The sequence below is a fragment of the Musca domestica genome, unplaced genomic scaffold, assembly GCF_030504385.1.
Source record: "Musca domestica strain aabys unplaced genomic scaffold, Musca_domestica.polishedcontigs.V.1.1 15, whole genome shotgun sequence".
Lineage (NCBI taxonomy): Eukaryota > Metazoa > Arthropoda > Insecta > Diptera > Muscidae > Musca > Musca domestica.
In genome coordinates this window covers 8,042,622-8,067,505 of record NW_026712207.1, presented here as the reverse complement: position 1 = coordinate 8,067,505, position 24,884 = coordinate 8,042,622, and the positions used below count along the sequence as shown (strand labels likewise).

The 24,884-nt window shown below is 32.8% G+C and overlaps 2 protein-coding genes across 2 annotated transcripts in view; one reads left to right on the top strand and one right to left on the bottom strand.

Annotated features, from left to right (window-relative positions):
• Positions 1-1,251: 1,251 nt before the first annotated feature.
• LOC101888001 (uncharacterized) lies at positions 1,252-24,867 on the bottom strand. The gene is made up of 4 exons (XM_011292478.3): positions 24,612-24,867; positions 14,223-14,484; positions 13,767-13,912; positions 1,252-7,434 (listed from the first exon to the last, which is right to left on the bottom strand). The coding sequence occupies exons 2-4, from the start codon at positions 14,477-14,479 to the stop codon at positions 7,085-7,087; spliced, it is 753 nt and encodes a 250-aa protein (XP_011290780.1). The 5' UTR covers positions 14,480-14,484; positions 24,612-24,867; the 3' UTR covers positions 1,252-7,084.
• LOC101901674 (glutamate decarboxylase) overlaps positions 19,689-24,884 on the top strand; it is a 60,423-nt gene continuing 55,227 nt past the window's right edge. The window contains exon 1 of the mRNA XM_059119625.1: positions 19,689-19,887. The gene's annotated coding sequence lies outside the window, so the exon portion shown is untranslated. The remainder of the gene's footprint in view (positions 19,888-24,884) is intronic.

Here is a 24,884-nt window from a genome sequence, read left to right as displayed (position 1 = left end):
CCAAACATATATTGTTTGGAAAATTTCTTCTCAATAATAAATGCGACCTGCATTTTGTTCACAACAATACATGGACGTACGGACTGGCATGCATAAGTCGACTCAGAAATGGATTCTATGAAGATTCTCAAAAGTAAAGTCTATCTCACTTTCTTCTCCATGTTACAAACAAATGCCCAAAGACGTAATACCCTTACCACTATGTGGTGTAGGGTATAGTCTTTTAAAAAATAAGATTAAGGCCTAAAAATATTCTTTAAAATTTCACGACTATAGACTTAAAAAATTCTTAAAAATTCCAAACCACTCAAAAAAAAAAAATGTTTCTTAAAAATATTGAAGATTTTTTTTCAAAAAACTCTCTAATAATCCATGATACTTCCTAAAAATACGTGATGGTAGCCTCAAAAATATTCTTAAAAATTTATGGCTAAAGCCTTCGAGATATTCATTAAAATTATAAAAAAAATAGAATATAAAATTCTACGGCTCAAATATATATTTTTTTTCAAATCTACGATTACAGCCTCAATTGTTCATCAAAAATATTCCTTCAAAATTCTAGATTGCAGCTCAAAATTATTTTTAAAAACATTTATAAGCATAGCCTCAAAAATAACCCTCAAATTTCATGGTTATAGCATCAGAAACCTCCCAATCCTCGTTATATCCTCAAAAAAAAAAATAAATAAATAAATAAATAAAATAAAAAATAAATAAATAAATAAATTAAAAAATTTCGAACATAGTCTCTGTAACTCGATTTTGAAAATTTTTTGTCGATAGGCCCTCCTTGAGACCCCTCAAAAAATAATCGTTAAATATTTTAAGGTTTTTTTATTTATTTTTATTAGTTTATTGTACAACATTTAACACATTGAAATATACATATATAATTTATTTATTCATTCCATTTCAATTTTTTTAAGTTTTTCTCATTTTGCAGTTAATTAATGAATTAATTGTTGCTTTTTGGCTATTTAAACAGTATATAATAATAATAATAATGTATATATATATATATATAAATTGTATATAAGTACATATGCCTTAATGGGGGGTGGAGGAATGTAGAGTTTTTCATCTTTTAGTATGTAATTTTCTTGTTGTTGTTGTAATTGTGATCTATATGAATACATTATAGATTTTTAATATTATTTTAAATACATATACATCTATAGAAAGAAATAGCTTTAATAATTTTGTCTTCGATAATAATAAAAATTTAAACATTTAACAAACTACAACAAATTTTTTTTTGTTTTCCATATTTTTTGTTGTTTAATTTTTGATATTAATTTTTTTTTTTTTTTGTTGGTGGCATAACATTGTTTGGCAATTTGTTTTTGTTTGTAATGTTTCTTTTTTTAATTTTTGGGGGGAAATTATTTAAATTATATTCTGTATATATTTAGTTTGTATTTTTTTTTATATTCCATATAGAGTTTGAACTACGCAAGACGTGCATTCCCGTTATTCTTTCGTGCTTATTGTGTGTGTGTTTTGGTTAAATGTGATGAGAAAATGTTTGCTTGTTTGGTTTTTATTTTATTTTTTTAATTTTGATTTTTTTTTTTTTTTATTATTTTATTTATTTATTTTTTTTTTTAAATATTTTTTCATAACTCAAAAATTTTAAAGTGCCTTATTTTGTTTTGTTGCTAAATATGCGTGCAATTTTCAAAAAAAAAAAAATTTTTTTTTTTGGAATAAATTTAAAAAAAAATTATATATTAATTTTTTTTGGTTTTATTTTTTTTTTTTGCGTGGCATTTGCATTTATTTATTGTTGGTATTTTTTTAACCTCGCTCGCCTTAAATATTAATTATTGTCAGTCACAGCTTAGAACATTTCTGTCTGCAGACCTCATTATTTAATGGCAAGTCTAATCAAAATGTTGATTTTTTTAATTTTTACTTAATTCCTAATTTTTCTTTATTTTTAAATTTATTACTAAAATGTCTTCCACAAGTTAATAATTGCAATATTTATTTTTTAAATATTTCTTTTTTATATAATACACATATTTTTTATTGACTTTGTTGCTGGTTGTTGTTATTTTTTTGAGCAAATCGAAAATTGTCTTCACTTTTATTTATTTTTTGTTAATAAATTTTTATAATTGTTATTATTTTTTAATGTCTTCCAAAACATTTTTTTGTATATATTTTTTATTATAGATTAAAAACAAATTTTTAATGATTTTTTTTTTCAAAATTTTAAATTAAAAACAGAGAGGTCAAATGGAATCAAACGAAATTTTTATTTAAAAAAGTATAACAAATTTAAAATATTTTAAAATAAATATATAAAAAATAATTATTATATTTTAAAATTGTAATTTTTGAAATTTATGCTGCTCAAATTTCAATATTACAACAAATAAAAAGCCAACGATATTCTCAATACCATAAATTTTAAGAGATTAACAAACGAAATTCTCAACGTACACAATCAGAGAGCAAAAAAAAAGTTGGGAGACCAAAAATGTTCGCCTCTCTGCTCAACCACATTTGCTACTCTCTAATTTGCCTTAGAAATATTAGCAACACAGCCGAGGAAGCACGACTCAAAGTGACGACTTGCTAAACTCTGAGTAAGGTGACGCCAAGAACTTGGCGATCATAAACAGTTGCCACACAGAAGTTGAAGAGAAAGGATGTTGAAATGCAATCAATAAGCGTACCTAAGAAATTTCAGTTGCAACAATTTGTGAAGTATCTTAAGTTGTAATAAACAATTTTTGGATTTTGTGTTTGAGTACTGTTGAGGCGCTGGGAAAATCTAACAATCCAAAATAAATATTCTATAATTATCTGTTTATTGGCCGCATAAAATACCATATGTGCGATCTTGTGAGCTGTTGCATACGATAATGTGTAAGATAATAAAGGTTATGACCCTCCAACACAGATATCGATTGGTTCATTCAATATCAGATTTGAAACTACACCCGAATAGAGCAGTTGGTTTGTTTTCTCAACATTTGTCCACCAAGTCAGAAAGACTTGAAATTATGCTCTGAGAAGGTGACGGGCACAAAAAAGTCAACGCCAGTTACAATAAACATACCCGGTGTACCGATGGTTTCCCGATTGATATATAGCTGTCTTGTGTGAAACATTTTTACCAAACAGAGACTCGTGGATTAATGGAACTCTAGCAGAAATGAGTTCTGAAATCGAAGCAAGTGACGAGAACGGGACTGGTTCTTTTTGTCAATCAACTGCAGAGGCTTCAAATTCAAATTACAGTGTCTCAAAAGTGACTTAGTACCCACACAAGATTAGCTACTGAAACATCCTTACGGAAGTTATATCGTTGAAAATCCCTTTACCGACCGGATCATAATACCGTCTTTCAGACTGATATCCAAGCAATTACCGAGTCTCTAAACTGGCTCGTGCCAACTCGACATCAGCTATTGTGAACATTGTTACGGATAATAAAGTTGCTATTAGAGCTATAGCGTCCAAAATCAAGAATTTTTTTGGACAGACAGATACTCGTGAATTAATAGAACTCGAACATAAATACTTTTGGAAATATGTTGCTAAACGGATGGCATGGAACTAGGGGCGAGAATAAGATTCGGCTCTTTACAAAACGGAAAACGCAAAGACCCTAACCGGGTTGCGCCCAGAGCTACAAGAGACACATCAGTGCAAGAGAAAAGGTACTGTCCACTTTCGCAACCAAGGAGAAATATTCATTGGAACATTATGAGATCTTAATTACACAATGGAAGACGACATTTATAAGTTAAAGGACCTTATGATAATTTAACATTATGTATTGATTCTGGATAGCCATAACGAAAATACGAAATACTAATTCTCAGACATGCGAATGAAAAGGTCTTTCATTTCGAATAACATATTTGTGGAGCCAGAGTAAAATGGAGGTAATTGGATTATTACCCGTGGAAATGGTGCGAATAATTATTGGAGCTAGATTATGCTGTTGATGTAAAATATTGCCCGTGTCATTTATATGTTGGAGAATATTGCTCGTGGAGAAATACCAATTACCCTAAATTAGAGAAATGCAGTGTTGTAGTAGTTGTTTATAACCAACAGAGAAAGAAGTCTGCTATAGCCATAGATGCAAGTGGAAATCGTTGCAGCGGGAATTCGTTGCTGGCAGAAGGGTTGACCAGGGATTGTGCATCCGTGGTGGTCAACCTTAGTAAAGTTGGGAAATGGCCCCATCAAGCTGAATACTATCAAATAAATCAGAGAAAAAATAGATTGACAGGCTTTTTGTCACGTCATCTTAGTCTATAAGCATATTTTTTAAAAAGGATGTGCAACGATGAAGCATTTTCTCTGTCATAGCCCAGCTTTTGCTATACTAAGATCCCCATATTTGGCAAATGATACTATACCAGATCTTAAGAACTTTGGGTCAATTCAATATTATGTATTGATTCTGGAATACCATACTTAAATATGGTTCTAGAAAACATGAGAACGAAATATTTACATGGTGATCTGAATGGGGATTTATATTTATATCTTGCCATAAAAGACCTGAGTAAGAAAAATTTCTTCCAATGAAAAATTTTAAAGGATATTTCCTTAATTGAAATACTTATGGGAAGTTTCTACATTGGAAAGAAGAAGATTTTCTTTCTTTAAAAGCCCAACTAAGTAGATTTTCCTATCGCCAGAAGTCCTTATTTCAATATCTTCTACATAGAGGATCTTACCATCTTTGGTAATTAAAAATGATATTGTCTTTTCAGATGTCCTATAGGAAACTATTTATATTCAGAAGCCCAAAAAATTGGTGAGATATCCGAAGAATGATGGCAAAAGCCCCAGTACTTTTAACAGAAAATAGGAATATCTTGCAATGTCGATCGAAAGAGGAATTGCAATGAGTTCGCAATGTGCGACACCTATAGCTTTGTACATAGATTGGTTCTTTGCTTTAAGTTTTCCATATGTATTGTGTAAGTAGAATAAGTTTCACTCGTAATAAAGCACTCAACAGCAACAGTTGTCTTTCAATTTGAATCATTTGCATACCTAATAAGAATATTCAAGGGAATATATTTTGGAGAAGGCAAGTGTGTCAACATAAAAAATAAACAAAAGTTGCCTCCCACAAACCAAACTTAAGGCTAATATACACATAATTTTAGAGTCATATGTAAAGCTACTTTTTCTACATTTATTTTTTATAACTGCTTTAAGAAGCTTAACCTTTAAAGTCTGCCTCAAAAAAGTTATTCATAAAATGTTTAAAAATTACTTTACACATGCTTCTGACATGCCGTGGAAACTGGCCTTTAGGGTCCGTTCTTTTCCAACATAAAAATATGATAATAAAATTTAGCTAATTTTTAATTTTCTTTTTTTTTTTCAAAATTAATCTCTCTTTTTTTATAACAATTTTTTTTTTTATTTAATTCCAGTTGACAATTCTGTTTTTATTTTAAGTTTTGTTTTTTAAGAGGTTATTGTTTGACATACTTATGTACATATATGACATATATGTATGCTAGATTATGAGCTTTTTGTATTTATATGAAATTTTAATATAGTATGTATTATATGTTCGATTTTTGACAATACACTTGAAGAAAACATGGTGTAAATTTGGAAAATTTTATATTTTCTCTTTTTTTCTAATTTTACAAAACACAACATCAATAATTTAAAGAAAACAGCTGAATACCAAGATCATGGGTCAATGGATAAATGTAATTTTTGGAAAAACGCTGAACTCTTGGCTAACATTTGGCGATAAATTGTTATGACATGTCATGGAATGTTATACAATGTCATGTTATACCATGCCATCTTATATGATGCCATGTTGTGCTATGTTACGGTATACCATGTCATGTTATACCATGTAATGTTACACCATGTAATGTTATAATATGCCATATTATAACACCTCATTTTATATATATAACACGTCATTTTATAGCATGCCATGTTATGTCATGACATAATATGCTTTCTCGTGACATGTTAAGTAATGAATGTTGTGTATATTTTTATATATAAAGAGATTATGTATAGATTTAATTTTTTTTTTTTGGCATACATATATATGTATTATATATTTTAGATAGAAATTAAAAACAAAATGTATTTTTTTGTTAATTGATATGCTGATTCCATTAACAAACTAAAATGGAAACAAAAACATTTTTTTTATTTTTTTTTTTTAATTTTTAAATATTTTTTTGCATTTATCAACAGTGTGACGACGATATGTTGTATATATGATAATTGTTGGTTGGTTTTTTTTTATAAATTATTATTTTATGTGAGAAGATCAGCATGTCCTGCAAAAGAGGATAACTGATTTCCCATAACTACTAAAAGAAATAGTGGCCTAGCTGTCGATGTGCACTCAATGCCTCAAATGGAGGTTGATGACATTTACAAACTATTTCACCTGGAAGCCCTTTAGTGATTTTGTTGTTAATTTTTTTTTCAATTTCTTTAGTGTTAAGTTAAAAAAAGGATTTGAAAAGCTTTACTCTTTTAAAAATAAAAATTTAAAAATCAAAATTTTTCCAAATCCTCAAATCCTTTTTCTATTAACAATCCCAAAAAAAGGATATGTAAACACTATCGTTTAACAATATATGTATATATAATGTTTTTTATGTATATAGTATTTTTTTTTGTATGTATGATTATTTTTTTCTTGTTGTTGTTGTTTTGTTAGTTATAATTGAAATTAATTACAAATTAATTGATGCGCATAGGGATTAGTTTATTACGTTCACTTTTTTTGTTAAATCTTATTGTGTTTTTTTTTTTGTTATATAGCAGTATATACTTTTAAAGTTAAAAATTAATATTTTTTGTAGACAAAAATAATTGAACAAGTTTTCATGTTAATAATTGAAATTTACATAAGAAAAAAATTCAAAATTATATAACAAAAAATTTTTACAAATTTAAAAACAAAGTTTAAAGTCCACTTTTTTCAAAAGTTAAGACTATCAAAATATTAAAAAAAAAATCTAAATTCATAAAAATTAAGAAAAAATCCAAAATAATAATTTTTTATTCATCACCCAATATCCTTGCCCTTCGTTTTTTTTTTTTTCTAGGCAAAAAATGGCGACAAATCGCAATTGCACAATGACCCGCCATCACCAGTTTTACACAAAGAAGCGCACAGCTCATTCCAATTTGGTGTTGTGGTCGTTGTAGTGGTGATCACATCACGCACATCTGACAGGACAGCAATTTTATTTGCCAATTGTTCTCCTTTCGACATTGGAACAGCATTGGTGGTGTCAACACTCATTTGGTTTGAAGCGTTGCAGGGACTACAGCCGGCCAGTGTGACATTATGGACATCACAGAATAAGGAACAGACATTTGAATCTGCTACATTTTTCATTGGTTTCAAATTATCCAATGTCCAATTTTGACATGTACAAACACCATCGCCTGAAATTGGAAATAGAAATAAACTCTATATTATATGTTGCCATAAAAAATAATACTATAACTCAAATGTACTAACAACTAATATAAATGGGTTATATAGGTCCACGTTTAGGTATAGCCCCCTCCCTATATTCGGTATTTTGATGATTTTTGCGACATTATTCATCGGAATTAAATTTGAAGTTCCTTATGGGTACTGCATTCTACGACAGATTGTCTTTGCAGGTCCAGGTCTTCGAATAGCCTGAATATATATATACCTCCCTATATTCGGTATTTTGATGACTTTGGCTACGCCTGAATTGTTTCAAGTTTCGTAGTTGAATACCATGACAAAAATTGCCTTTGCACAGCCACGTTTTCGTATGGACCCCAGTATAACGGAAATACTCTAAATTCTGTATTCTTAAATTAAAAAAAAAAATATTAAAATATTTTTTTTTTAAATTTTCCAAATTCGTTCCATTTGGTGGAGTGTTTTCAAAGTTCGGCCCGGCAGAACTTACTGTTTTTTTATTTGCTTTTTAATATGGAAAGAATATTATCCCGTTTTTTAGGAGTATATTCTTTACCAGAGCTTTATTTAAAATAAATATTTTTAAAATAAAGATTTTTAAAATAAATATTTTCCAAGGTTAATTACGGATAAAGTACTGGATTTATAACGATATTTTGAAAGAACTTTTAAGACGATATTCGTGGAATTAAAGGGATTTTTTGAAAGTATGAGTTTCAACGACTATCACGGCTTTAACTTCGAATTTTTCTAAGAATATTATTCAGGATATTTCAGAACTATCAAGTATGGAACAGCGGATTTTCGTCCAAAAGCATAATTGGGCCATTTTTCTTCGGAAAAAAGGAAAGAGTGGTCCATGCCATGTTAAACATATGGTGCCAAATAGCCGAATCTACACTCGAATTTTAAAACAAAAAAAAAAAAAAAAAAATATATATATATATATATATATATATATATATATATATATATATATATATATATATTTTTTTTTTTACAGAATAGTTTTCAAGGCTATATTCAAATTTTTGGAAGGAAGTGATTTCAATAATATATTTATACATTTTTTTAAGAACCGTCAAGGTTTTAATCGTGGATTTATTAAGAATGCATTTTAAATTTTTTTACGAATATATTTTAAGTCTATAATCTTGGCCTTTCAAGGACTTAAACCTAACCTCTTACCTTGGAACGTTTTCAAAGATGTAATGATAATTTTTTGAAGAGAGGGATTTCAAGGTCTCGTGGATTATTTAAAATATATGAATTCGAGAATGTTTTTAAGAATTCAGAAAATAACCGATTTTTTTTATGAATATTTGATGAAGGACCTTCAGAAATTTAATCGTGGATTTTTAAAAACGTTTGTAATATTTTATTTAATGATATTTTCAGGATTTCTAAAAAATTTGTAAAATTTCTAAATTTTGAAGACCTTCAGCGAAACAATGTTTTTTCGGACATTTACAGAAATAACCGTACGTTTATGAAGAGTATTTTTTTCAAGGACCTTTAGAGAAATAATAGTAAATTTCTAAAAAAAACTTGTTTTCAAGGACATTGAATAATCGTGGATTTTTAAAGAAATCTTTTCAAAGACCTTCATAGCCATTCTCAAGGATCTTTGGAGAAATAACAGTGGATTTTGAAGAATATATTGTCAAAATCTCCATAGTGACCTTCAATCGTGACTTTTAAAATAATACTTTTTCCACGACTCTTATTGTTTTTTTTTTCGAAAAAAAATGCTTTCAAGGACCTTGTGAAAAATAAGGATTGTTGAAGAAAAATTTTCATGGCCCTTAATAGCAATGCTCGTGATTTTTTAAAGAAACATTTTCAAGGACTTTTACAGGAATTATCGTGAATTTCAGAGAATATTTTTCAAGGTCCATTTGAGCTAAAATCTTGGCTTTTTAAATCCTGCCAGAGCTGTAATCATAATAACTTTTAATGCTATAATCGTAGATTTTTAAAGAATATTTCGGAAGGACCGTGGATGCCACAATTATGATATTTCTAATGAAAGCTTCTAAAGGACTTTCAAGGCTTTCTGAAAAGTAATCGATTTTTTTTTTTTTTTTTGAAGGACAAATCTGAAGGACTACCAAGGCTATACTAATGGATTTTATAAAGATAATTTCTTAAGAACATTCAAGGCACTGGGAGGTTATACCTTACGCCACGCTGAGGTTCAGGGTATTATGTCTTTGTCAAGCAAAAAGAAGCGAGATGGTCCCACACATCCTTTTGATGATCTGCATAGAATCACATTCTGAGTCGCCTGTCCATGGATTTTTGTATCGCATTTTTGTCCGATTGAGATGGAATTCCCACAACGTATTTTTTTTATGGCTCAAGGACGAGCCCTATAGGATCTGGTGATAATCGGTTCAAATTTAGATATATGGGAGCTATACATCTTGCTCCGATTTTAATTTACTCTGAGCCATATGAGTAATATTCGTTCGAATAGGATATATTTCGGATGTCTGGAAGCAAGTTCTTCAAATTCTTTGAAAATCTGTTCAAATATAGGTATAGTTCCCATACAGATCTTTCATCCGATTTGGTGTTTAATTTCCTCACATTCACAAAAAAATTATATTTAGTACCAGATATCTCATACAGCTCAGAAATTTATCAAGTTCGGTTCAGATTTAACTACCATATATGTATCTTCCTCCGATTTTTCGGTAATTGTACACCAAATACATAACATCAGCCCAAATTGGATGGATTTTTGTAAATTCCATCGAATTTTTCAATTTGGTGAAACATTGATCCCGAATCCTTCTCGAAGTCTTATAATAACCATGTTATTTAATACGAGAGGTGCAAATGCCTACGTCAAATTTAGTGGAAATCAATTCAGGGTTGATATCAGGGTATCATACAGTCGGACCCGCTGGACTTTTGATCGTTCTTTACCGGTTTAAATTAAATTTTTGAGGAACTATAGAGGCTATGATTTGAGAATAAATTTTTAGGAATCTCATGGCTCTGATCGTGCATGAATATTAGGAAGAATATTTCCAAAAATTTAATTGTGGATTTTTTATTTCCAATTATTATCCAATTATGGATTTTTTAAATAATGTTTTTATACCCTCCATAATACATAGTATGGAGGGTATATATAGCCCCTATATAATGGTACAACCCGATATTCGATATTTTGATGACTATAGCCAAATTATTCAATGAAATTGTCTGAAAATCCACAAAAGGAGTTCCTTCTGAGTACTTTACCCCCTGGAAGAGTATTGTCCATATAGGTCCACGATATGGAACAGCCTACATACAACGGTACCTCCCTACCAATCTCGTATTTAGAATTCATAATGTATCGTACAGCCTATGCCAAAAATTTGCGTTTGCAGGCCCATGTCTTCGTATTGCCTCCATATGAAGGTAGCTTCCACTATTCGGTATTTTTATTCACTTTTTTCATTCATTCAATTGTTTGAAATTTCGTATTTGAAGTTCCTAATTGGTACTACAGCCTGTGACAGAAAATTGACTATGCTGGGCCAGGTCTTCGCATAGCTCCAATATAACGTTACCTCCCTATATTCGGTATTTTGATAATTTTGGTGACATTATTCAACGGAATTGTTTCAAATTTCGTATTTGCAGTTCGTAACGAACACTAAAGTCTGTGAGAGAAAATTGCCTATGCATGTCCACGTCTTTGTATCGACCCCAATATAACGGCTATATTCGGTATTTCTAAGATTTTAACAAAATTTTTAACTTATTTTAATTTTTTGAAAATTTCCAAATTCGTTCCAAATGTCGGAGGGTTTAAAGGGTTTGTTTATAATAATACGGATTTTTATAAAATTATTTATATATTAAAATATAAAGGCTCTGACTAGAAGTTTTCAGGAAAACATATTAAAAAGGCTACAATTCAAAGTTTGGATAAGCACAGGAGTAACATTGATATTTAAGGCCTATTTTTTATATATACAGCTCTTAAATTCATTTTTATGATCCATCCCGAAAATCATGAATTGTATATTGCATTATTGCTGATCAATTCTCGAAGAACGGTAAAAATTTCACCTACTGGGGGATTTTGTTACATATTCCTGCAGTAGAATCTACATTGAATAATTTTCGGCTTTGAAAATTAAAAAATTCTTCTAATCTCCTTTCATTAGCATATAAATCTAATTGAATATGAATTTAAAGGCTTCCAATTCCACAAAATTAAAAATCATTCAAAATCATGCAACAAATCAATGAAAATTTATAAATATTCTAATGGAAGAATAGAGCAGAGCCTTTTTTCCGAAACTGATACTGTTTGGTAAAAATGTTTACCTTTGGGTCTGGATGCTCCTATTGCGAAAAATTAAAATTGAAAATATTTCCTTTACACAATTTTTCATTTGAGATTTATTAGATTAAAAAAACGTATCTTGTTTCAAAGAGCTTTGATCACCCTTTTCAGTTATGACCACAAAAAGGGCGATGTAATGTTAAAAATTTTATGCACAATATCCGTTGGGCGCCACATCCAGTTGAGCTCTATTGGAATAACAAACGTAGCTTTCGTGAAGAATGTGTTTTTAAAAACTTTCAAACTTTCAATGTAGTATCAACAAGTAAACAAAGGCTATAGTCGTGCGGGGCCGACCATGTAATACCCTACAACACTACAATAAGTTAGAAGCCCCTTATGTTCAAATCCATTTTGAAAGATTTCGTTTTTGAAATAATCTCATAGAGCCCTACCCAATATTTAGCACGACGTCGTGTTGTTAGGTATTCAAAACAATTTCACACCAAAATTGTGGTCCATTTTACAATTAAATATAATCCAATGATCATCCAAAATGCTCAACATGTTCCCTGTCCTTAGCCTCTCCTCATGCAAAATTCCGTGTCGATTGGTTTTAAATTGTGACCCGTATAGCGTTTGCAAAATCAGGAAAATTTTCATTTTTTGTCCAAATTTACATCTTCAAAAACAATAGGATTTAATTCTGAACCTAACCCTACCCCTATGCCAAATTTTGTTAGGATCAGACGATAATTGTGACCTGTGTATAATGCCCTCAAAACATAGTGTTGCAGGGTGTAGAAAAAAATTTTGAAAACGTACAATTCAAAATTGTAAGTCAAATTGAAAATATCGCATGCGATAAAAAAATATGACAATAATTGATAAAAATGTAACGAAAACTTTTAACTCTTTTGTTGGCCGATTTTTACGCAATTTTCTTAGATTTTACCCTTTTCTGGCAAGAGCCCATTGCAAATTAGTGAAATTTGTCAAAATCCGTCCAGCGTTTCTTGACTTATAAGCGGAATAACTAACATCAATTTCATTTACATATAGATTGTTCCTATCTCGGTACATATCCGATATTTTTGGCTATCAGCATCACTGTAATGGTCAGTAGTGACCTTCTTATAAATTTGTGATTTGGCCGGGATTAAAAATATTCGCCGTTTTTGTGTGAATTTTTCGAATTTTTTGACATAAAAGTTATGAGTTATTTTACCCGTTAAATATTGTCCAATGACTATCTAAATTAGTTGACTTGTGCCCAGCCCTAAACTCTAACTCCATCCAAAATTTCGCCTTGATTGGTTTATAATTGCGGCCTGTAGAGCAACTGCAAAAAGAGGAAATTTTTCAGTTTTTGTTCAATTTCAACCCCTAAATATTTTACGATCATCTCCAAAAGCAATAGGGTTCCATTCTGACCATAACCCCACCTCCATTTTCAATTTCGTGAGGATCGGGCCATAATTGCGACCTGTAGAGTGATTACAAATTAACATGGACAGACGGAAAGACGGACGGACGAACATACATAGCTAGATCGACTCAGCTCGGCGAGATAGGAAGATCCATATATACTTTCCTATGTGAAAAAAACAATATTTCGAGGTGTTACATAATTTTTGGCCCAATCAAACTTATAATACCTCCAACACATAGTTTTTTAGGGTATAATAATTTACGAAAACGAGCATTCGCTTAAAAATGGTTATTTTCAATTAAAAGAAATAACCACATTCCGATCAATAAAAAATTAATTTCGTTTAATTTCGTTTAGTTTTCAAATTTTCCAAATTCTTTAAGGTTTTAATTGAAATAAATTATTAAGGTGAAAGTCATTTGTTGTTGTTTTTTTTTTTTTTCTTATAAAAAGTACAATTGTCTGATTTTTCTTCATAAAACCTTGTCAGATTTGCGTCGTAAAAAAAAACAATTTTTAATTTAAAGATTTAATACCTCCCAGAAAACATTTTTCATTCAAAATTCTGTTTAAAAAATTTGTAAACTTACCTAACTGTAATCCACATAGCCGAGGGCACATGAATTGTTTCTTGGAATCCATTAGAAGGGTGTTGGCATTTTCGATTTGCACTTTCGTGGGTAAAACTGGTTTATTTTTACAATAGGGGGAGCAAGCGGTGCCGCCTAAAGCAGCTCTAAAATTATTTGCAAAAATAAAAAAAAAAGAAAAACACAAACAAACTCAATTAGAAAACTTTACTTTCACAGAAATATAAGGACACACATCAACACTTGATTTTAAATTCTCAAACACTCGATAATATTTTTCGCAATTTTTTTTTTCACCCAAACAAAATTGTGAAGTTATGTAAACGTGCATTTAAATCACTTATTTTTCTCTTTTTAAAGGACATTTTCTATAACGAACACACAACTCCACACACACACACAGAGAGTAGTTGTTTTTGTTGCCTCTTGCTTGTTGGCTCCATGAGAGCAACTTACCCGCAGAGCTGTTGACACACCAAACTCCAATCTTCAACTGCACTCGATGGCGTCGAAAGGTCTACAGTTTTATCAAGGTTTCCAGCTTCTGATGCTGGCGCAGTTACGGCAGGTTTGCCATCTCCGCCGTCGCCGCCACCGCCTCCATGTAACATCAAGTGTGACGTCACATTATCCTTTGCAAGGACTATGGTCTTGGCATGCGCCGTAATGCCGAGGAGACCAACCAATAGCAAGGCTTTGGCCAGCTGCTGCATTGTAACTACTGAAGAGAGAAAGAGAGAGCATTATTTTACATGAGAGTAAATGAAAAGGCAAATCTATGACGTCAAGAATCTAAAAACATAAATAAATTGTAACAAAAGTACCAAGGATGCTAAGGTTAACATCTACATATGTATGGATGGATGGATGGATGAATACATGGCCAAATGTCTGTACATAGCTATGTACGTATGTAGGTAGGAGTGTGTTGGTGTTTGTGTGCATTTGGATGGAAGATAAATGATGATATTTACACACAGCTCGCTCTCTCTGTAGGCGTTCAGTTGACTGTGCCATTTACTTTGCATTTTTGGTGTGAAACAATAACAAATAATGGTGGCTAGAACAAATGGAAGGACACTATACGAAATTTCAGTACAACTTTTTGAGAATTTTACAAAAATTTGAGAGAAAATAAAATTTATGAAAATCTATGTAGCAAGCGGAATATTGATTAAGAACTCCAAAATAGAATTTTTTTTTTGCATAACCAAATCGGAAGAGGGCTGCCCTAAATCTTCGATAGCATCACCAATTCCATATAGTTTGTGGTCTTGGATCGACTTTTGGATATTGGCGTTGACATAATTTTTCTATTGAGGGCTTCACAACATCGAAATTGGAATTGACTGCAATTATAAATTTTGTGTCCTGAATAAGCATTCAAAATCATTCTTAAAGGTCTGTATTTTGGTATATGGCCATTTTACCAATGTATATTTTAATCTTAAATTTCTGGCATTACGTGTTTGAATTTTGAAAAACAAATTTTTTTTCTAAACAAATTTTTCTTTGCAAACTTTGAAAAAAAATTGAGCCTCTGGTTTGAAATGCTTTTCGTTGCCATTTTTTCTTGAAGTTTTAAGAACATAAGTTTGACGTTGTTAACAATCAAAATCATTATTGGGCACCTTTTCCGTTGGGCGCCACATCCACTTCGCTTTATAGCTAGGTAAACGTTGATTTCATGAACAACATGTTTTAAGGACTTTAAGATCATATTATACTACATCATTCATATCATCTATATCTGTCTTCAAATATCATAGAATTTTTCTAACTCGTACCAGAGGACACATTTCTATTTACAGAAACCAGAATTCGTTTAAAAACCTCCTTTTATTCGCTTTATTAATAAATCAAATATTTTGAGAATGAGGAAATGTGGATGATATAATGAGGTATCACTGGAATAATTTTAACAGCTGTCAGACGACTGGCTTAGAAATGACAGAAGTCTGAATTTGGTTGCAGTTTTTTCGTCTCACCCTGTATTTTCAAGAAATTTAACTCTTAATATTGATTACAGAGTTGGGTTCTATGTTGGGCGCCATATTATTTTGAACAGCGTTATGAGTCGTTGTGGTAAGGAACTGACCCCATTGACTTATGCGTTGACCGCCAGAGCGACCTATATGGGCATACATAGCAAAATGACGCCCAACCTGGTGTCTTCTACGATTTTCTGTTGGGTAAGGTTCCTACTCACTTTAATCACCGTAGAAGCCCATAAGGTATCTCATAATTCACATGAACTACTCAATAATCAAAACCTTGCTATTCAAGAACTTTTACTCTTGACATTGGGTTCTTAGGCTTGGGTCCCACATTGAGTGCCACAATGGTTTGAAAAGTATTAAGCATAGGAGTGGCGACTTATGCGTTGATTACCGCAAAGCCAAACTTAACAATACATAACCAAATGGCTTCCAACCATATTTGAGAAGTAAGACTCTTAATATTGGGGGGAGACCGGGGTCTCACGTTGGGCGCCATATTGTTTTGTTGAGTAATATGTGTCAATGGCCTGACCCACTTGACATATTGGTGGATCACCGCCACGGCCTGTGTGAACATACCTAACCAAATGGCGCCCAATCATATTCATGAACGGAAACTCTTAACATTGGTCTCTTAGGTTTTTCTTAGACCATATTAGGTTTTTTGCCTTGGGTCTCATGTTGGCCATTTTTTGGTAAAGTATTAGGCATCGCTGTAGTCATGAAAGGTGTCTAATCCACTTGCTTTATGAGCCTAATATTTAGGCAGCTTAAATGTATAATAAAATGTCGCCAAACCTGGTCGCATCACGATCTTTTGCATTACTCAACACTCCTAGGTTAGGCTTTGATCAGCGCCGCTTTCCAAAAGTTCGCTCAACGTGGGGTTCAAACCCAAGAATCTAATATCACATCCAGTTTGAATAAAATACGATTTTAATGATTCATATTGAAGAAATAAATATTTGATTCTTAGACTTGGGTCAACCTTTGGGCGCCATACTGGTCTGTACATTTCTATGCGTCATGGTTGTGGTAAACGGCTAGGCAAGGTTCTAAATACGTTGCAGATCATGGGACCTTAAATGTTCCTATGCGTTGTGGACCACGCCTTGGCAATGCTTTGTTTTGTCCAGTGTTAGGCATCACTGTGGTGATCAATGTCCAGGCAAAAGTCTAACCCATTTGAATCACAAACCATTTGACTTGATTTCGAATGACCAGCTTTCGAACTATCCACGCTTATCACACGCCTCTAAACGGTACCCTAAGTTTTAATATTAGTTCAGTTGACTTAGGTCCCACGTTGAAATCGTTCGAAAAGTAAAGAAGCGACTTGATCGAAACCCGATCGCCGAGAATGACCCAAAATACCGCAGAGCAACATTCGCGCAGCGTGTGTGTGGTTTCCGTTTGAAGGCCATAATTCGTGCCAAAGGTGACCAATTCGAACAAATCTAAATTTCGTGCTATTTCCGACAGTTTTTGCTTTCATTTAATAAAATAAAATAAAAAAAAAAAACAAATAAAAAAATTAATACCCTCCACCATTTAGAATGAATTTGTCATAAGCCATTACCATATTCAAATGCGAAACCCGACCGTTATATCGGAGCTGTGTGAAGACCTGGACCAGCATAGACAATTTTCTGTCATAGGCTGTAACATCCATTACGAACTTCAAATACGACATCTCAAACAATTTCGGAGGGTATGTTACCTAAACTCATCAAAATACCGAATATTGGGAGGTACTGATAAATGGGACCTATACGAAGACATGGACCTGCACAGACAATTTTATATCTTAGGTTGTAGTATCCATTTCGAACTACAAATACTGAATTTGAAACAATTCCGGTAAATAATCTCACTAAAATCATCAAAATACCGAATATCGGGAAGTACCGTTATATCGGGGCTATATGAAAACGTGGCCCATTTACGAACTTAACCTGCCTACTGGAAAAATAAGCATGTGTGCGAAATTTTAGCCTTCTATTTCAATTCGTTCGAAAGATAGCGTGATTACAACAAACAGACGGACAGACGGACATCGCTAAATGCTGATCAAGAATAAAATGTAAAAACCAGTAAAGAAAGTCCTAAAGTCGGGCGGGCCAATTTTATGATACCCTACACCACTTTGCTAATTTATAACAATTAAAAGTTTTTATGGGAAAATTTAATCATACATAATTTTAATTAAAAGTTCAAAGGAGGACAAAAATAACAAAGTTCGGAGGACAAAAATAACAAATAGGATGAAGAATATATATGGGAGCTATAGCTATATCTGAGCCGATTTCGATCAAATTTGGCATACTTATTTTCAGGCCTAATTTGGTTGTATGTATAAAATGAAACAATGAAAGGCAAATCGGTCGAAGATATATATGGGAGCTATATCTAATTTTTGACCGATTATCTCCAATTTCAATAGGGTTCGTTCTTGGGCCAAACAAATGTTGTTTGGAAAATTTCATCTCAATCGGATAATAAATGCTACTTCCATTTTTTACGCAAGAATACATGGAGAGACGCACGGACGGACGTACAGACAGACTCAGAAAGTGATTCTATGGATATCCTCAAAAGTAACTATGGGTCTATCTCGCTTCTTTCTCCATGTTACAAACAAATGCACAAAGACATAATACCCTTAACACTATGTGGTGTAGGGTATAAAAAATATAAAAATTATGTCGTTTGACTTTGTTGCGGTTTTTTATCTCTCCCTGTATACGCGGCTGTGGCTATGAGCGGATATTCCAATTGGGACTCATAATACTGCACCAAACAAAATGGCGCCCAACGTGGAACCAACGTCATGTAATTTCAATATTAAGAGTTACATTTCTTGGAAAAAGTTCTGATTATCGGGTATTTGATGTTTAAACCTGATTTCATTCAAACAGTCTTAGATGTATATTTCCTTCCCCTCAAATGTTTCCCTTACCCTAAACAAATTTCCCACAATGTCCTGAATTCTGTTGTTGCATAAAATGTAATTATTTGCAACTGTTATACAATGTGTGAAGTGCAATGTTGTAAAAAGGATGGACACAAAAAAACTGGAATTCCCAATTGCCGCTGGACAAACATTGAACATATCGATGAACAATGAGGTAAGGCTGTTCGGAAAAAAATGGTACAATATAGGCCCAATGGTACTTAAAATGCAATTATTAGACTACACTGGTTATCAATGGCGGGGCTAAAATTTTGTAAAACTATTCTTGGGCATTCAGGCGTTCTGGACATTGTGTTCATAGCACACACAGACATTTACATATGTATGCATGTATGTATGTATGTATGTATGTATGTATGTATGTATGTATATGTATATCTTTTGTACTACACAGGCATTGCTTCCAATCAGCCATGAGGTAATGCTCGATTAGTTTTTCCAACTGCCAACTATGTCAGCGCGTTCTTGTTTTTTTTTTCTTCTTCTTTTTTTAATGGCAATCTTTTACAAGGATAGTGGGAGGATATAGTTTTTCCCTTTAGTGTTTTTCGTTTCGCATTATATAATTCGGCAAAAACAGGGACAATTTTAAATGGATCACTTATGATTATGACCAAGAAAAAAACAACTACCTACGTCTTATGTACCTTTTAAAGTCCTTGTCTGCTGTGGGTTATTGTTTCCCCTCCTCCTCCCCTCCACACATACAGCAAGGATTTAATGTCCCTGTTTTCTTGCCTTTCTTGGTGTTTGTTGTCCAAAAAAAAAAAAGAAACCAGGCAAATTCTCTATCCCTCTCCCATCGAAAATCAACGAAAGCCAAAAACGAAACCTAAAAATTTCGCCACTCGACGTTCGGTTGCCTATGAACTTTTCGTATTTCATATAAGTACTAGAGCCGAGCGAACGGAAAACGCCATTTTGGTGGAAACGTCTGATCCTGACACACATTTTCAAGTTAAACACACAAATTTCCACCAGCACCGAAATTTTGTTTGTTCGTGCGTTTTTGTTTGCTTTAAACAGAAAATCGGAAAAAAAACAGAAATAAAGTGCCAAAAAAGGAATTAAAAAAATTGTGAAAATATTTTCGCGTATTTGGGTTATCGAGCTTATCATCACTATTTAAATAGTCAGGACAACAAAGGTACGCAACGAAGAGATTGATTTTTATCTAAGCGAAAAAAAAAAAACAGCAACAACAACATTATCAAGATTTGTAATAGTTTTGTGTGTATCCTTTTGCCAGTTATATAAGGGCTTATTATATAAAGGAGAAGGAGAGAGTATATGTAAATATATGTGTGTATGTGCGTGTCTTCGAATTATAAGTCCACTTAATAAGGATTTCCTTCAAGTGCGGGAAAATTTTTTCTGTCAGAGATTTGCAAGGAAGGATGAGCCAAATCTCAAGGATATTAGCAGGACGGAAGATGGTGTAAAAATTCAAAAATAAATAGGAAAATGAAATTAGTCAAAAAGGAAAACAAGAAATTAGATTTATTCAAGTCGAATCTAAGAGTAATCATGGCCAAACTCAATATTGCAAGGAATCTCGAAAGTGAAGCCATTTCGAATATATTTCTGCAATTGATTTTCCAGCCCTCTCAGAACCCAAAACAAAAATATGAGGCATGAAATATTAAGATTTGTTGATTAATTTAAGTCTAATTATGAAATTAGAATGCAAAGTTAAGTGGGATTGAGAAAAACGTGCAGACTAGCCTATGAGGAAGTTCCAGAAAAATATTAATTGGTCATTTTGGTAAAGTTAGAGTTATAGCCAAAAAACCGAATTTGGCTCCGGAGAGTATTATGGTTCTAATCTCCACCATAAGATGGGAGTACATAAGCCTTGTCATTCTGTTTGAAACCCCTAAAAATATATCTAAGACGGAGTCCCAATAAGGTACCCCCATTCGTGATTTCCATCCAATTCGAAGTCCTGACTGTCTGACCTTCCGTTGAAAGACTTCCCAATATTTTAGATGGGTAAATAAACTGTATTGGTCCCACGTTTAGGTATAGCTTTCATTTTACGTCCAAAGTTAGGATATTTTATTTTTCTTTTTCCAATTTTTTTCAAAATTTCCAATTTATCATCTGCGATTCGAAATTTTAGATTTAAGGGGTTTTAGCGTTGCAAAACATTATTCATTAAAGAGCTTATATTAGGAAAAGACACCACATAAGGGTACCTTAACATTTGAAGTATTTGACCCCACATAAGTGTACCTCCAAATTTGAACTATTTGTAGCATTCAAACCCATTTTCTAAACTTGCATAATTTTGATTGGAGGATTCACGTTTTCAGAGGAGGCTAGGCCTAGTAGCTTTCAATTTTTTAGTCCGTTGAACAATTAGTGATAGTGAATGTGTTTTCAGTCGCATCTAGCATCGTTTTAGATTGTACATTATTCTTTATTATGAATTCGTGTGTTTGGACCCATGTTGGGCGCCATATTTCTATATACAAACTTATGGACCGCTTAAGTAAACACAGAACACAGTGCTTCTGATCATGACCTAACTTAACAATCAACCTTTAATGAACAATTTCTGTAGGTAAGGTTTATATCCTGAGATGTTCAACAAGAATGGTTTATATCCTCAGGTGCACATATAGCGCAAAGCCTAACTTTCAATTATTCGATCCCTTGAAGTGTGTATTGATTCTGAATGTATATTGATTATGATCTGACTGTGCTCTAGACTGTACATAACTTCCAAATATGAAATGGTGTCCAACATAGGGCCTTGAGCTTATTTTCCCAGAGCTTATTTTCTCTGAGGCCCATATGACCATACATAATAATATGGGGCCCAATGTTAAAATTGAATAAAAAAAGTGTCCGCAATTGAAGCATTTTGAAGGCTTTGTCAGACGCCTACATAATACTTTAATTCCAGAGGCACATTCATATAGTGTTCTTAGGCTTTAGGCCTACGATTCACTGACCTTATCCGTGCTTATAAAATCTTGGGGCCTACGAGTTCTTATGCGTCGCTTTGTCTCGTCGAATGAAAAAAGACTCAGGAATTTAACCAATTTATTTTACTTTTAGGGCGCCTATATAATGTTTCAATTTCGGAAGCACATTTATATAGACTTTTATCCTTCGCCAAGGACCCAGCAGGGCATGAGTAAGATTTAAGCTTAATGTTGGGCGCACGCCATACTGTTATCTATGGTCATAAGAGCTGCATAGGTTATGCCTATGTAAATTGGGTCGTACCCTGGCCTAACCGTTGATAACCATAAATGTGTACAAGGCCCTATCTTGGACACCATTTTTTATATACGTCGTTGTGATCCGCTACAGTAAATAGGGACTTCTGGTAAAGTGGTTCTAATCTAATAGTTTATGATCTAACCTAATGGTGTACCTATATTGAAAATATTCTGCAAATAGGGTTTTATATTTTCAGAGGCTTATATGAACATACATAATAACATGGCGCCCAAATTAATCCAATGAGGTCTTATGCGCTGCTGAGTCCCGTGGTATATGAGAAGACTTCGGAATTGAAGCATTTTGTAGAATATTGTAGGAGGCCGACAAAATACGAGTACATCAATATGAACTCTGTTTTTCATTCGCCGAAGACATAGCGACACATTAGCATACATTAGACCCCATGTTGGGCGCCATATTGTTATCTATGGTTATACGAGCCGCTGAGGTTATCCTTAGCCTATGGAAGTTGAGTTACACCTAATCTTTGATAACCATGAAGCTCTTATCTCTGATATTTAATCTAATCGTTGATAACCATAAAGGTGTACAAGGCCCCATGTTGGGCGCCATATTTTTATATACGACCTTATAGGCCACTGCAGTAAATATAGCCTTGTTAAAGTGATACCTATCATGGTTTAACCTAATGAACCTAGTGAATCTACATTAAAAATATTCTGCAAGGAAGGTATATACTCTCAAAGGCTAATATGACCATACGTGTGCCGCTGGGTTTCATCGATTGAGAAAGGGCTCTCTATGAAAGTGTAATGAATTGTAGAACGCGTATAAAATATTTCAATGCCGGAGTCTCTAGGCTTTAGGACCCATGTTGGGCCCCATATTTCTATTGGATCACTCCCCTGCACACGTTGGTGCACCATATAGGTGTACAAGGCCCCATATTGGGCATAATAATATGATATATAAAGTCTAATGGACAGCTACTATGTTCAAAGCCTAAGTAAAGTGACCCACTTTACTGCCTTAACCAGTCGTAACCACAAGAGAAAATATCACAGAATAAGGTCCCATATTGGGTGCCATGTTGTTACATATGTTGCATATGAGCCTTTACGGTTTTAATGCCTAAGTTAGGTGATTTAAACCCTGAACCAATTATTATTATCACATCAGTGTATAAAGCCCCAAGTTGGGCGCCATATTGTATTTTTGTCACACTTTAGCCTAACCGTTGATAAAGGGCCCATATTGGGGGTCCATCTTATTATATACGGCCTTTTGGGCCGCTGTGGTGTTTAATGTCTAGGAAATGTGGGTCACGGTGTGGCCTAACCAAGTTGTAACCACAATGGAAGATACCACAGAATATGGTACCATATTGGGCGCCATAGTGTTGTGAATGGTCGTATGAGTCCCTGCTGTAATCAGTACTTATCTTGAGTGGGTCAGACCCTGAACTAACCACTGATAATCACATTGCTGCATAAGGTCCCATGTTGGGCGCCACATTGTAATGTATGCCTAGATGGAGTTCAAAAATGGGCATTATTGGTCCACTTCGTTTTCGTACCTCCCATATAAAAGTCTTCCTCATGGAGGGAGAAAGGATCATCTAATTATGTTCAAATTTAAAATCTGGAAAAATGAACAATATCGACGCAATCCATTAAATAGCTCCCCACAAAGTTTTCAAATTTTGAACTTGATTTTGAGTTTCAGAAAATGTAGATCCGCTAAATGTTATAGACCTCATATAGTAATACTGCATGATATTCGATATTTCCAAGGATATGCCTCTTTTTCCATTAAAAAAAATTGCAAGGCTAGTTCATATTAAAAAAACTATACCCCAAATTGCGGCAAGGACTGAGTTTTAAAGGTCGTGCCACATTCTTCAGCGGGTAGTGTTCTTATTTGAGTTTTTGAAATGTTAATTGGAAAAATGTTCTTCCACGTAAAAATGCTCACAGTAAATTGTCTACCACAAAAATTTAACGATTTTGGGGACGACCAATTTGAAATTAGCTAAGTCTGAGGTCTCCAAAGGAATTAACCTTCCCAGCGCAATATATATTCAGTATAGGCTATCTGGTATTTGATATTTCGAAGATTTCTATTCCGGTATTCATCAATTCAAAAAGTTTCTGTCCAATTTCGGGTGTTTTAAAGATCCTGTCATCATAGGATATTTAAGGATTATTTTTAATGGCGTTTGAAGGTCAACCGAATGGCCTACAATTGAAGATTCAGAATTTATATAGGTTTTGGGTTATAGCCCCTGTAACGGCTATCTCAAATAAGGATTTTCAATTGCCTATCATGGTTGTTTTGTGGGAATACAAAATATTCGGCCGTGTTCTTTCTTCTAGCTTTTCAGCAGTCCTTGGGTTCCTAGAAACCCTACACAAAAATCGGTAATTTTCCTCAAGCAATTATAGATCGGCACAGTACCAATGGAGATATACAAACGAATTTTACATGAAATTCTGGCAAACGTTAGATGTCTCAGCCATGAGACCCTCAAAGAAAATTTCGAATTTCAAACTTAAAAATATTCACTTAAATTTTTAGTCCTAAAACTCTGACTACATTTCAGCAGATCCTCTATATTTGCAATTTTAAAATTTATTTTTTCCATCCAAATAAAAAAGACAAATTGATACTAACCTAAATTTTGCTGCACCAAATCCCTTTAGATTTTTTTTATTTTATTTCCTTATTATCCTTCAGCGATTATTCGGTTTTCTTTTGGTTTTTTGCACAATAGACTTTTTATTGAACATCCAAATAAATTTTTGAATTATTAAAACTTAGCACTTCAAATTTTTATTTTATTCCAGATTTTTATAAAAAAATATATTTTTTGTCGATTTTTCCACCAAAAATTTCCAAACATGCGCCAATTTCAAGAGCTAATGAAAGACTAAATCCATAAACAGC

Coding starts and splice junctions, on each gene's coding strand:
- LOC101888001 (XM_011292478.3), bottom strand. CDS start 14,479: ATGCAGCAGCTGGCCAAAGCCTTGCTATTGGTTGGTCTCCTCGGCATT. Junction 13,913..14,222: donor GTGTGTCAACAGCTCTGCGG/GTAAGTTGCTCT, acceptor AAATAATTTTAG/AGCTGCTTTAGGCGGCACCG. Junction 7,435..13,766: donor GCTATGTGGATTACAGTTAG/GTAAGTTTACAA, acceptor TTCCAATTTCAG/GCGATGGTGTTTGTACATGT.